Here is a 15,314-nt window from a genome sequence, read left to right as displayed (position 1 = left end):
TGAGCTAATTACATCAGAAAAAATGGCCTGGGAAGATTACAACTGGCCAGACACTTGTCACAATTCCCATTTTTGGCCTCCCACTTAAATTTCCCGCCCCGCTACACTATTTGAGCAGTGTGGCAGGTGTCTCAGAATGCTGATGTACCAATTTCTGTTAATCAATTTAAGTGGTCCCCTTACCTCATGTCTAAAAATCAATTCAAATGGACTGAATTTAGTTGATTCATTAGATGCATCTCGAATTGCAAGAAGTACAAATGGAATTCCTTTATCCCAATTCTCAGGATAATCTTGACGGTAAGCCCTCAAAATTGTCTTTAAAGTTGGATGTCATGGCTCTAACGCACTCTGTGATTCTTGATGGTACACAGTCGATTTAAATTGTTTTACTCCTAGGCTATCTGTAATTTCATTGAACAACTTTGATCCTTGATCTGATTGTATTTGTGGGTGGACCATATCTAGTAAAAAAAACTCCTTTATAATCCTTTTAGCTGTAATATTGTGTAATGGAATGGCCTCTGGAAATTGAGTAGGTACAACTATTATGGTCAAATGATATCGATTCTCACTTTTCATTTTAGGGTGGGGTTCTTATGCCATCAGTTGAGACTTGTAAAAGGTTCCTCAAATGCTGAAAGAGTATTAAGGATGGTGGTTCTATTACTGCTTGAAGTTTCCTTATTACTTGACATGTGTGACATGATCAGCAAAATTCAACCACATTTTTGTGCAGCCCAGACCAATAAAAATGTTTTGTATTTTAGCTTGAGTTTTCCTGACTACCAAATTACCACCTCCTGTGTTACCCGCAGCACTTCCTTTCTATAACCAACTGACAATACCACTTCATAAAATCTCTACAGTGCAGATTGAGTTTGCACCAACCACAATCCCACTCAGGCCTTATCTTCGTAACTCCATGTATTTCCCTTGCTAATCTCCCTGACACTAAGGGACAATTTAACATGGCCAATAAACCTAACACAGACATCTTTGATAAGTTTCTGCCCTTTCTCATCCGCTTGAATATGAAATGGTCTCCATTTCCTCATTAAGACATAATTTTAAAGGTAATAATACTCCAGTACACACTCAGATTCTTCTTCCATATATGCTTTCCGATACAATTATTTTATCGCTATCTCTTTCTCCTGTAACTCTGCCAACTCTCCTGAACTAAAAATATCCATTTCGTCCTTCACCTGTTTTTGTTCTTTTCCAACTAACTGATCAAACATGGTTTCTGATAATAGAACAGCAACTTCTTTAGACAGCAAACAAGGAAAATTACAGCACAGGTACAGGCCCTTCTGCTCTCTAAACCTGCAGTAACCAGGTTGCCTGTCGGAACTAAAACCCCCTACCTTTCCAGGGACAATATTCCTCTACTCCCATCCTATTGATATATTTGTCAAGACGCCCCTTAGAAGTCATAATATCTGCTTCCATTACCTCCTCCGACAATGAGTTCCAGGCACCCACCACCTCTATATAAAAAAATTGTCTTGTTTGTCCCTTTTAAACCTTGCCCCTCACATCTTAAACTTATACCCCCTAGTAATTGATTCTTCCACCCTGGGAAAAAGGTTCTGGCTACCCACTCTGTCCATGCCCATCATAATCTTGTAGACTTCTATCAAATCGCCCCTCAACCTCCATCGTTCCAGAGAGAACAAGTCAAGTTTCTCCAACCTCTCCTCATAGCTAATGCCCTCCATACCAGGCAACATCCTGGTAAATCTTTTCTGTACCTCTCCAAAGCCTCCACATCCTTTAGGTAGTGTGCCAATCAGAATTGAACACTATATTCCAAGTGCAGCCTAACTAAGTTTCCATAAAACTGCAACATGACTTGCCAATTTTTAAACTCAATGCCCCAGCCAATGAAGGCAAGCATGCCATATGCCTTGACTACTTTTTCCACTTGTGTTGTCACTTTGTGACCTGTGCACGTAGATCCCTATGCTATCAATGCTCTTAAGGGTTCTGCCATTTGCTGTATATTTCCCATTTATATTAGACTATCAAAATACATTACCTCACATTTGCCCGGATTAAACTCCACCTGCCATTTCACTGCCCAACTCTCCAACCAATCTATATCCTGCTGTATCCTCTGACGCTATCTGCAATTCCACCAACCTTTGTGTCGTCTGCAAACTAACTGAACAATCCAGCAATTTTCCTCCAAATTATTTATTAATATTACAAACAGCAAAGGTCCCAGTACTGATTACTGAGGAGTGCCTCTTGTCACAGCCCTCCATTCAGAAATGCACCCTTCCACTGCTACCCTCTGTCTACCGTGGAACAGCCAGTTTTGTATCCATCTTGCCACTTCATCTCTGATCCTGTGTGACTTTACATTCTGAACCAGTCTGCCATGAGGGACCTTGTCAAAGGCCTTGCTGGAGTCCATGTAGACAATATCCACTGCCCTACCCTCAATCAATCATCTTTGTCACTTCCTCAATAAATTCAATTAAGTTAGTGAGTCTTGACCGCTCCTTCCCAAAACCATGCTGCCTTTCACTAATACATCCACTTATTTCCAAGTGGGAGAAAATCCTCTCCAATAATTTTCCTACCACTGAATAAGGCTCACAGGCCTGTAATTACCTGGATTATCCTTGCCACCCTTCTTAAACAGAGAAACAACATCGGCTATTCTCCAATCCAATGGGACCTCCCCTATAACCAGTGAGGATAAAAATATTTCTGTCAAGGTCCCAGCAATTTCCTCTCTTGCCTCTCTCAGTATTCTGGGGTATATCCCATCAGGCCCTGGGGACTTATCTAACTTACTGTTTCTCAAGAAACCCAATACCTCCTCCTCTTTGATCTCAACATGACTCAACCTATCTGCACACCCTTTCCCAGACTCATCATAAGAACATAAGAACATAAGAAATAGGAGCAGGAGTAGGCCATCTAGCCCTTCGAGCCTGCCCCGCCATTCAATAAGATCATGGCTGATCTGTCGTGGCTCAGTTCCACTTTCCTGCCTTCTCCCTATAACCCTTAATCCCCTTGCCTATCAAAAACCTATCTACCCGCGTCTTAGATATATTTAGCGAGGCAGCCTCCACCACAACGGGCAGAGAATTCCAGAGATTCACCACCCTTTGAGTGAAGGAGTTCCTCCTCAACTCTGTTCTAAACCGCCCCCCCTTTATCTTGAGGCTGTGCCCTCTAGTCCTACTGTCCTTCCTGAGTGGGAAGAGCCTCTCCACCTCTATCCTATCCATCCCATTCATCATCTTTAACCTACATATCCCTGGACACTAAAGGGCAATTTCTTAGCATGGCCGATCAACCTAACCCATCTTTGGACTCTGGGAGGAAACCGGAGTACCCGGAGAAAACCCACGCAGACACGAGGAGAACATGCAAACTCCACACAGACAGTGACCTGAGCCAGGAATCGAACCCAGGACCCTGGAGCTGTGAAGCAGCAGTGCTAACCACTGTGCTATCGTGCCACCCATGTATGTATGTATAAAAAGCCTTAGGATTTTCCTCAATCCTGCTGGTCAATTACTTTTCGTGACTCCTTTTAGCCTTCCTGATTCCTTGCTTAAGTTTCTTTCTACTTTCCTTGTATTCCACACTTGCTTTGTGTGTTTCCAGATCCCTAGTCTTGACAAATGTTTTCTTTCTCTTTTTGATTGGTTCAAAATGTCTCTCATTATCCAAGGTTCCTAAAACTTGCCATACCTACCTATCCTTCATCCTTACAGGAATGTGCCGGTCCTGAATTCCGATCAACTTACACTTGAAAGCCAAGTGCCAGATGTTGATTTGCCCTCAGGCATCTGCTCCCAATCTACATTCTTCAGTTCATAGAAACATAGAAACCCTACAGTGCAGAAGGATGCCATTCGACCCTTCAAGTCTACACCGACAACAATACCACCTGGCCTTATCCCCATAACCCCACATATTTACAAAGAAAATTACAGCACAAACAGGCTCTTGGCCCTCCAAGCCTACACCAACCATGCCTGACTTAATTAAAAGCCCTTACACTTCTGGGGACCATATCCCTCTATTCCGATCCTATTCATGTACATGTCAAGACACCCCTTAAAAGTCACTACAGGATACGCTTCCACTACCTCCTCCGACAACGAGTTCCAGGCACCCACCATTCTCTGTGTCAAAAATCTGCCTCGTGCATCTCCCTGAAACCTTACCCCTTGCACCTTAAACCTATGCTCCCTAGTAATTGATTCTTCCACCTTGGGAAAAACCTTATGACTATCCACTCTGTCCATGCCTCTCATAATCTTCTTCTATCAGGTCTCCCCTCAACCTCCGTCGCTCCAGTGAGAACAAACCAGGTTTCTCCAACCTCTCCTCATAACTAACCCCCTCCATACTAGGCAACGTCCTGGTAAATCTTTTCTGTACCCTCTCCAAAGCTTCCACATCCTTCTGGTAGTGTGGTGAGCAGAATTGAATACTACATTCCAAGTACGGACTAACTAAGGTTCTATGAAGCTTCAACATGACTTGCCAATTTTTAAACTCAATACCCTAGCCGATGAAGGCAAGCATGCCGTATGCCTTCTTGACTACCTTCTCCACCTGCATTGCCACTTTCAGTGACCTGTGTACCTGTACACCCAGATCCCTTTGCCTATCAATATTATTAAGAGTTCTGCCATTTACTATATATTTTCTATCTATATTAGACCTTCCAAAATGCATTACCTCACATTTGTCCAGATTAAACTCCATTTGCCATCTCTCTGCCCAAGTCTCCAACTGATCTATATCCTGCTGTATCCTCTTATGGTTCTCATCACTATCTGCAAATTGACCAATCTTTACTAATCAATCCAGTTACATTTTCCTCCATATCATTTATATACATTACAAACAGCAAAGGTCCCAGCACTGATCCCTAAGGAACACCACTTGTCACAGCCCTCTATTCAGAAATGCACCCTTCCACTGCTATCCTCTATCTTCTTTGAGCCAGTTTTGTATCCATCTTGTCAGCTCACCTCTGATCCCATGCGACTTCACCTTCTGCACCAGTCTCCCATAAGGGACCTTGTCAAAGGCCTTAGAGAAGTCCATGTAGACAATGTTCACTGGCCTACCCTCATCAATCATCTTTGTCACTTCCTCGAAAAACTCGATCAAGTTTGTGAAACACAAGCTCCCCTTCATAAAACCATGTTGCCTCTCACTAATACGTCCATTTATTTCCAAGCGGGAATAAATCCTGTCTCGAAGAATCCTCTCTAATAATTTCCCTACCACTGATGTAAGGCTTACTGGCCTGTAATTACCAGGATTATTCTTGCTACCCTTCTTAAACAAAGGAACAACATTGGCTATTCTCCAATCCTCTGGGGCCTCCCCTGTAGCCAATCAGCATACAAAGATTTCTTTCAAGGCCTCAGCAATTTCGTCCCTTGCCTCTCTCAGTATTCTGGGGTATATCTCATCAGGCCCTGGAGACTTGTCTGCCTTAATGTTTCTCAAGAATCCCAATACCTCCTCCTATTTGATCACAACATGACTCAAATGATCTACACATCCCTTCCCAGACTCATCATCCACAAGTCCTTATCTTTGGTGAATACTGACGCAAAGTACCCATTTAATACCTCACCCATTTCCTCTGGCTCCACGCATAGATTCCCTCCCTTGTCCTTGAGTGGGCCAACCCTCTCCCTGGATACCCTCTTGCTTTTTATATATGTATGAAAAGCCTTGGGATTTTCCTTAATCCTGCTGGCCAATGCTCTTCCATGACCCCTTTTAGCTCTTGTTAGCTCCTTGCTTAAGTTTCTTTCTACTTTCCTTGTATTCCATATTTGCTTCGTGTGTTCCCAGCCTCCTAGCTTTACCCCGTTAACTTATCCCATTAATCTCTCTAACCTACATAGCCTGGGACACTAAGGGGCAATTTAGCATGACCAATGCATCTAACCCACACGTCTTTGGACTGTGGGAAGAAACCAGAGAATCCGGAGGAAACCCACGCAGACACGGGAAGAACATGCAAACTCCGCACAAACAGTGACCCAAGCCGGAATCAAACTCAGGTCCCTGGAGCTGTGAGGCAGCAGTGCTAACCACTATGCCACTGTGCCGCTCACAAACACTGGAGAGGGTACTCAGATCCTGCCCAATATCATTATAATTAGCCTTCCCCAATTTCGCACCTTCACCTGAGGGCGACACTCATCTTTAACCATCAGTCCCTTAAAGCTTACTGAATTGTGGTCGCTGTTCCCGAACTGCTCCTCTACTGAAATGCCGATTACCTAGCTGGGCTCAATTCCCAATTCCAGGTTCAGTACAGCCCCTTCCCTAGTTGGACTATCTACATACTGTTCCAAGAAGCCTCCTGGATGCTCCTTACAAACTCTGCACCATTCACACCCCTAGCACAAAGTGAGTCCCAGTTAATGTCGGGGAAGTTAAAATCACCCCAACAAACCTGTTACTTTTACACCTTGTCAATATATCTATATATTGTTCCTATATGCCTATATATCAGTTCCTCTATCTCCCGCTGGCTGTTGGGAGGCCTACAGTAAACCAACATTGTGACTACATGCTTCCTATTCCTATTCTATATTGCCTCGCTGTATGAGCCTTTCGAGGTGTCCTCCCACAGTTCAACTGTGATATTCTCCTTAACCAGTAGTGCAACTCCCTCACCTCTTTTACATTCCCCTCTATCCCACATGAAACATCAGTACCTTGAAATGTTAAGCTGCAATCCTGTCCTTCCCTTAACCAAGTCTCTGTAATGGCAACAAAAATATAGTTCCAAGAACTAATCCAAGCTCTAAGTTCATCTGTCTTACCTTTTACACGTCTCACAATGAAACAAATGCACTTCAGTCCACCTGATCCTTTTTCATCTTTCTCTGAGTCTTACTGACACTACTCTCAAGCTCCCCTTCAGTTAATTCAACTTTGCTTTGGTTCCAACCCCCCTGCCCACCCCCACCTCACTCGCATCAAGGTAGATAAATCCCTGGGACCTGATGAAGTGTATCCCAGGACATTGTGGGAGACTAGGAAGGAAATTGCAGGTTCCACAGCAGAGATATTTGAATCACAACCAGAGGTGAGGTGCTTGAAGAGTGGAGGATGGCAAATGTTGTGCCTTCATTTAAGAAGGGCTGCAGGGAAAAGCCTGGGAACTACAGGCTGATGAGCCTCACGTCTGTGATGGGTAACGCGTTTTAGAGACAGGACCTACATAGAACATAGAACATTACAGCGCAGAACAGGCCCTTCGGCCAACGATGTTGCGCCGACAAATTAAAAAAGCAATGACCCTCTAACCTAAACCAATCCCCTTCCATCCATAAACCTATCCACAGATCTCTTAAACGCCCCCAAACTAGGCGCATCTACAACTGCAGCAGGCAGGGCATTCCAATCCCTCACCACCCTCTGGGTAAAGAACCTACCTCTGACATCCGTCCTATATCTACCACCCCTTAATTTAAAGCTATGCCCCCTCGTGCTAGCTTTCTCCATCCGAGGAAAAAGGCTACCACTGTCCGCCCTCTCTAAATCTCTAATCATCTTATATGTTTCAATAAGGTCCCCTCTTAGCCGCCTTCTTTCTAGCGAAAACAACCCTAAATCCCTCAGTCTCTCCTCATAGGACCTTCCCTCCATACCAGGCAACATCCTGGTAAACCTCCTCTGCACCCTCTCCAATGCCTCCACATCCTTCCTATAATGTGGGGACCAGAACTGCACACAATACTCCAAGTGCGGAAGCACCAGAGTTTTGTACAGTTGCAATATGACGTTGCGGCTCCTAAATTCAATCCCCCTACCAATAAACGCCAAGACACCGTATGCCTTCCTAACTACCTTATCTACTTGATTCCCAACTTTCAGGGATCTATGTACACATACACCTAGATCCCTCTGTTCATCAACACTATTCAGAGTCCTACCGTTAGCCCTATACTCTACACATCTGTTATTCCTGCCAAAGTGAATTACCTCACACTTTTCCGCATTAAACTCCATCTGCCACCTCTCGGCCCAGCTCTGCAACTTGTCCAAGTCTCTCTGTAAACTATGACACCCCTCTTCACTATCTACCACTCCTCCGACTTTGGTGTCATCAGCAAATTTACTGATCCACCCAACTATACCTTCATCCAGATCATTTATAAAAATTACAAACAGCAGTGGCCCCAAAACAGATCCCTGAGGCACACCACTTGTAACCGAACTCCATGACGAATACTTTCCATCAACCACCACCCTCTGTCTCCTATCTGCTAGCCAATTCCTGATTCAATTAACTAAATCACCCTCAATCCCACACATCTGCATTTTCTGCAGAAGCCTTCCATGGTGAACCTTATCAAACGCCTAACTAAAGTCCATATATACCACGTCAACTGCCTTACCCCCATCCACCTCTTTGGTCACTTTCTCAAAAAACTCAATAAGGTTAGTAAGGCACGACCTACCCTTCACAAAACCGTGCTGACTATCTCCAATCAATACATTACTCTCTAAATAACTATAAATCCTATCCCTAATAATTTTTTCTAAAACTTTGCCCACAACAGAAGTAAGACTCACTGGTCTATAATTCCCGGGGAAGTCTCTGCTCCCCTTCTTAAACAATGGGACAACATTCGCTATCCTCCAATCCTCTGGCACTATACCTGTGACCAACGACGACCTGAAGATCAGAGCCAGAGGCTCTGCAATCGCCTCTCTTGCCTCCCAGAGAATCCTAGGGTAAATCCCGTCCGGCCCAGGGGACTTATCTATTTTCAAACCCTCAAGAATATCTAGCACATCCTCCTTATCAACTGCAATACTATCCAGTTTACAACCCTGTAACCCAGTGTTCTCCACAGCTACATTTATGTCTCCCTGCGTGAGTACCGAAGAGAAATATTGGTTCAATGCCTCTCCAATCTCTTCCGGTTCCACATATAACTTCCCACTGCTGTCTCTAACTGGCCCTAATCTTGCCCTAACCAATCTTCTGTTCTTAACATATCTATAGAACGCCTTAGGATTCTCCTTAATCCTATCAGCCAAAGTCTTCTTGTGTCCTCTTTTAGCTCTTCTTAACTCACTCTTTAACTCCCTCCTAGCCAATCTAAAGCTTTCCAGTGCACTATCTGAGCCCTTAAGTCTCATCCTGACATAAGCCTCCTTTTTCCTTTTAACCAGCGAAACAATTTTTTTAGACATTTAGAGAGGCAAGGACTGCTTAGGGGCAGTCAGCATGGCTCTGTGAGTGGAAAACCTTGTCTCACAGATTTGATTGAGTTTTTTGAAGAGGTAATCAAGAAGGTAGATGAGGACAGTGCAGTTGATGTTATCTACATGGACTTTAGCAAGGCCTTTGACAAGGTACCACATGGTAGGCTGTTGCATGAGATTAAATCTCATGGGATTCAGGGTGATGTAAAGATTAAATGAGATTAAATCTCATGGGATTCAGGGTGATGTAACCAACTGGATACATAATTGGCGTGATGACAGAAGACAGGTGGTTGTAATGGGTTGTTTTGTCAAACTGGAGGCTTGTGACCAGCTGTGTGCCTCAGGGATCAGTGCTAGGTCCACTGTTATTTGTCATTTATATTAATGATTTGGATGAGAATATAGAAGGCATGATTAGTAAGTTTGCAAATGACACCAAGATTGGTGAAGAAGATTATCTCGGATTGCAACAGGATCTTGATCAACTGGGCCACGGACTGATGAATGGCAGATGGAGTTTAATTTAGATAAATGCGAGGTGATACATTTTGATAGACTGAGCCAGGGCAGGACTTACTCAGTTAAAGTGAGGAGAGTTACAGAACAAAGAGATCTGGGGGTACAGGTTCAAAGCTCCTTGAAAGTGGAGTCACAGGTGGACAGAGTGGTGAAAAGGGCATTCAGCATGCTTGGTTTCATTGGTCAGAACACTGAATACAAAAGTTGGGATGTCTTGTTGAAGTTGTACAAGACGTTAGTAAGGCCACATTTTCAAAGCCCTTACTTACCTACCAAAATTATTTTGTTTGATCCTTTCAAATTCTATGTACAGCTGACCAGGTTCTTTCCTTAGATTTCTAAATTGTTGTTTGTAGGCCACTGGTTCTAATTCATATGCACTTAAAATGGTTTTTTTACCTGATTATAATCCTCAGATATCTCCTTTGATGATGCAAACATCTCATTAGGTTTACCTACTAACTGTGTTTAACTTAATAATACCCACATGGTCTGTGGCCATTTTATTTGTTTAATTATTTTCCCAAATGAAATGAAAAAGGCTTCTACATCCTTCTCAAACCTTGGCAATGCTTGGACATTTTTAAATAGATCCCACCAGGCCTCTGACTATGACCCTTATGCACTTCCTCACTGTCTTCATCAGTGTTCTCAACAGTTCCTTTTACCTCCGCCATTTTAAATTGACATTCCCTTTTCATTGCCAGTTTCTGCAGTTCAAATCCTCTCTACATTTCCTTTTCCTCTCTCTTTTTCTTCTGTTTTTAATTGCAATTCAAGTTTTTTCATTTCCTTTTCATGTTCAAGTTATTTTAATTCTTTTGCTCTTTGTTCCTTTCTTTCTTTTGTTTTCACTTCAAATTCAAGCTGCTTTAATTCTTTTTCATGTTCAAGTTACTTCACTTGCAAATGAATTGTAGCCATTCCCAATGATTCTGACTGTGTTTCTGGCAATTTAAAATGCTAAGCTGTTGCCGCAATTATTTGTCTGCCTCGCCACTTCGGGTAACATCAACTGCAGCATTCTTGCTAATTCCAATTTGTTTTAATCACCTATTGTAGACCACTCTTAGTGATTTCTTCAACCACCGCCCCCCCCCGAAAACTTTTAGCCACTGAAAGAGCTAGTTTTCCAGAAGGTATTCCTTACTTAAACTAAATGAAACACCTGAAAAGAAAACACAAATATGCTCACTGCTCAGTATCTTTGAATCCAATAATCCTAAACCAAAGAATATAGATTTTAATTCCACAAAAGAGCCCCCAACTGTTAAGACCCAGACCCGAAATTCCAAGGTGTTTTATGAAGGCTGCCTAGACCCTAGCTTTTACATTTGATTTCGGCACAGGTGAGCATAATGTGTTTCACTCCAGGTACGATTTCACTAGGAAGCCTTTATCACACAAAGTTTATTCAATAACAGTTAAAATATAACAAAAAATTAGCATAACTTTTACCAATTACCAGATTCAAACCTAACACAGCATAAACCTCAACAGTTAGCTGTGTTAATGCAAGTCAAATACCATCTCACAGACATACAACCTTTTTCAGACTTGCCACAAAAAAAAAGTATGCTCACATTTTGTTGGATTTTGAGCTTTTTAAACACCTGCTGTGAATTGGTCCTTTGAATGTTGGATTAAATCTCTGAGGAGCCCCAGTCCTGGGACTTTCTCTCTCTTCAGAGGCTTTTTGGAAAGAGACAGAAATACACTGACAGAAACTAAACCAACACTAAAAACTTGGATATTCCTGTAGCAAGAAAATCTGTCCCCGGGCATCACCTAACCTGTCAATCATCCCCAAATCAAATTCCACTCAGCAACTCTCAAAGGACCATTAAACCCCAGAACACTGCATTAGTCCAGATTAAAATCTGCATGATGTCCATAACATTGCTTCAGTAGCAATTAGAGGACACCAGTTACAGGCAAAAAAGCACCAATAAAATGCTATAAAGGAACATAATTAAAATTCATTTCTTAAAGACACAGTATCATCACAAAATGATATCAATTTTACTGCCTAGCAGCACTAAAGGTCACCAGTCACAATCATCACAGCACCAATAAAATGCTAAGGCCTGCTTGAAAAGCTGCAGAGAAACATAAGTATAATATATTTCTTAAAGGCACAGTGTCATCACACTATCCTTAACTTCTCATAAATGAGTCAGTGTTTTTGTTCTTTTATAGAATGCATTTTTGCTGAACATATTGAATTGTTTATTTAAATGTTTCCCACCTTTTTTTACCCAATCAATCCTATGGACCTATGAAATTGGTTTTGTTTAAGTTTAATATTCTTATTTACAATTGGCATATGTCACTTTCAAATTTAACATGGAATTCGATTGTGTTATGATCACTATATCCTAGAGGATCTTTTAATATGTCATTACTAATTAAAGCTGATTCATTGTGCCATACTAGAACTAACATATCTTTATCTTTAGTTGATGTCACAATGTATTGCTTCAGCTGTGACAAATCTCATCACAGTAGCTAAGACAGTACAGAAATTCAAAAACAATTAACAACATTTCAAATTAAATATCCCAAAACATTCTCAGATAAAGTCAATTTGCCCTATCTGACAATGTTAACAGATCCTATGAAAAATTCCTGATTCTGCATGTGGATCTTTGCCAAAATCTAATCAATTCTTCCTTCGGCCATACCCAATTTACGTACCAGGTTTCACTGAAATCTGTCCATGAGGCTTTCAGATATGTTATATACAAACAGAGTAATAGGGGCAAAAACATTAGCTCTACTTACCTTCATTGGCAGAAGTAGCGCATAATGGTACAGAAACTCATCAAGGCTCCTTCAACAGCACCTTCCAAACCTGCAACCATCTAGGACAAGGATAGTTTCCCCTCCAATCTACACACTATCCTTGGAAATATACCACTTTTCTTTCACTGTAATTGGGTCAAACTCCTGGGACTCCCTCCCCAATAGCACTGTGGGTGTACCTATACCCTATGAACTACAATGATTCAAGATAGTGCTTAAGGGCAACTAAAAATGGGCAATAAATGTTGATCTAGCCAGCAACATCCATACTCTATGAATAAATTTTTAAAAAATCAATTGGAAGCTCACCTGAACTGTACCAAGTCTTTTTGAGACACTGTTGCCAATGAATAAGGACAAAGCTCACTACGAATTGTGTCTAATATTCCAGAGACTCCAGGTGCCAAATGAAACCATGATCAGACCAGGGACGAGGCTAGCTCATTGCCCATGGGATGTGCTGACAAACGTGATTGTGGTTTGCTTAAGCTAGGTTAGAGTAAAGGATCAGGATAGCCAATGAAGTTGAACCAGATGCAATTTGTCAAAAGCCATCTCAGCTTTTTGGCTAAAACGAAATGTCAGATCAAGCCCAGGATAGGATGCAATCCTGTCAGCTTGGCTTTTGTTTGATCCAGCCCAAGATGGCATGCAATGTCTCCTTGTTGGCTTGGTTCTTGTTTGTCCTTCATGATTGGACTTAATTAGAATTCAAGAAAAAAAAAACAGACTTAACTCACAATTAACCCATTTGCTTGCAGTACAGGCAGGAGAGTAACTTCATCCTGCCTGTTGTTTTAAATAATTTCAGCATCTTGTCAAAATAACAGCCAGGAAAACAAAATCAAACAATGATTAACCTGTAAAAAGTCCACTAAATAAAACTATGGAAAGGCAATGGTGTAGTGGTATTGTCATTGGGCTAGTAATCCATAGACCCAGGCTAATGCTCTGGGGATCTGGGTTCAAATCCCACCATGCAGATGGTGAAAATTGAATTCAATAATTAAAAAAAGCACTCAATTGTTGTAAAACCCATTAGGTTTACATATGTCCTTTAGGGAAGGAAATCTGTCGTCTGGCCTTCATGTGACTCCAGATCCACAGCAATTTGCCTGACTTTTAAATGCCCCTCAGGAACAGGCAATAAATGCTGGCTCAGCCAGCGATGCCCACATCCAAATTTTAAAATATCTCCTCCCTGCTGTCGAAAGGTGCTTCTCGGTTGTTGTGAGCGTATTCGTGCAGATCCACAAGAAATGGGTGAGATCCTAAATGAATATTTCTCATCAGTATTTACTGTTGAGAAAAGCATGGATGTTAGGGAACTTGGGGAAATAAATAGTGATGTCTTGAGGAGTGTACATATTACAGAGAAGGAGGTGCTGGAAGTCCTAAAGCCCATCAAGGTAGATAAATCCCTGGGACCTGATGAAATATATCCCAGGACGTTGTGGGAGGCTAGGGAGGAAATTGCAAGTCCCCTAGCTGAGATACTTGAATCATCAATAGTCACGGTTGAGGAGCCTGAAGATTAGAGAGTGGCAAATGTTGTGCCTTTGTTTAAAAAGGGCTGCAGGGAAAAGCCTGGGAACTACAGGTCAGTGAGCCTCACATCTATGGTGGGTAAATTGTTGGAAAGTATTTAGAGATGCAAGGACTGATTAGGGACAGTTAGCACGGCTTTGTGAGTGGAAAACCACGTCTCACAAACGTAATCAAATTTTTTGAAGAGGTAATCAAGTAGGTGGATGAGGGCAGTGCAGCTGATGTTGTCCACATGGACTTTAGCAAGGCCTTTGACAAGGTACTGCATGGTAGGCTGTAGCATGAAGTTAAATCTGACGGGATCCAGGGTGAGGTATCTAAATGGATACAAAATTGGCTTCTTGACAGAAGCCAGAGGGTGGGTGTAGAGAGTTGTTTTTCAAACTGGAGGCCTGTGATCAGCAGTATGCCTCACAGATCAATGCTGGGCCCACTGTTTTTTGTCATTTATATTAATGATTTGGATGAGAATATGGGGGACATGGTTAGTAAATTTGCAGATGACACTAAGATTGATGGCATAGTGGACAGTGAAGAAAGTTATCTCTAATTGCAACGGGATCTTGATCAATTGGGCCAGCGGCCTGACAAATGGCAGACAGAGTTTAATTTAAACAAATGCGAGGTGATGCATTTTGGTAGATTGAACCAGGGCAGGATTTACTCAGTTAATGGTAGGGCATGGGGAGAGTTACAGAGCAAAGAGAACTACGGGTACATGTTCATAGCTCCTTGAAAGTGGAGTCACAGGTGGACAGAGTGGTAAAGAAGGCATTCGGCATGCTTGGTTTCATTGCTCAGAACATTGAATACAGGAGTTGGGGGCGTCTTTTTGAAGTTGTACAAGATATTGGTAAGGCCACACTTAAAATACTGTGTGCAATTTTTGTCACCCTATTACAGAAAGGATATTATTAAACTAGAAAGAGTGCAGGAAAGATTTATAGGATGCTACTGGAACTTGATGGATTGAGTTATAAGGAGGCTGAATAGACTGGGACTTTTTTTCTCTGGAGCGTAGGATGCTGAGGGGTGACTTTATAGAGGTCTATAAAATAATGAGGGGCATATACAAGGTAGATAGTCAATGTCTTTTCCCAAAGGTATGGGAGTCTAAAACTAGAGGGCATAGGTTTAAGGTTAGAGGGGAGAGATACAAAAGTGTCCAGAGAGGCAATTTTTTCACACAGAGGATGGTG

The 15,314-nt window shown here is 42.1% G+C and overlaps 1 protein-coding gene across 3 annotated transcripts in view; it reads right to left on the bottom strand.

Annotated features, from left to right (window-relative positions):
- The window catches only part of acp2 (acid phosphatase 2, lysosomal), a 131,543-nt gene that overhangs the window by 21,313 nt on the left and 94,916 nt on the right, over positions 1-15,314 (bottom strand). The window contains exon 11 of one of the 3 annotated variants that reach the window (XM_080190564.1): positions 12,527-13,266. The exons of the other annotated variants lie outside the window; for them this stretch is intronic. Coding sequence (XP_080046690.1) covers positions 13,256-13,266 — 11 coding nt within the window. The 3' untranslated portion in view covers positions 12,527-13,255. Of the gene's footprint in view, positions 1-12,526; positions 13,267-15,314 lie in introns of those variants that run through there. 3 annotated transcript variants of the gene reach the window in all.

Source organism: Carcharhinus amblyrhynchos, chromosome 6 (genome assembly GCF_965287045.1).
Source record: "Carcharhinus amblyrhynchos chromosome 6, sCarAmb.v2.hapA, whole genome shotgun sequence".
NCBI classification, from domain to species: domain Eukaryota; kingdom Metazoa; phylum Chordata; class Chondrichthyes; order Carcharhiniformes; family Carcharhinidae; genus Carcharhinus; species Carcharhinus amblyrhynchos.
The sequence above is the reverse complement of the archived record's forward strand: the minus strand, read 5'-3'. Positions and strand labels throughout refer to the sequence as shown.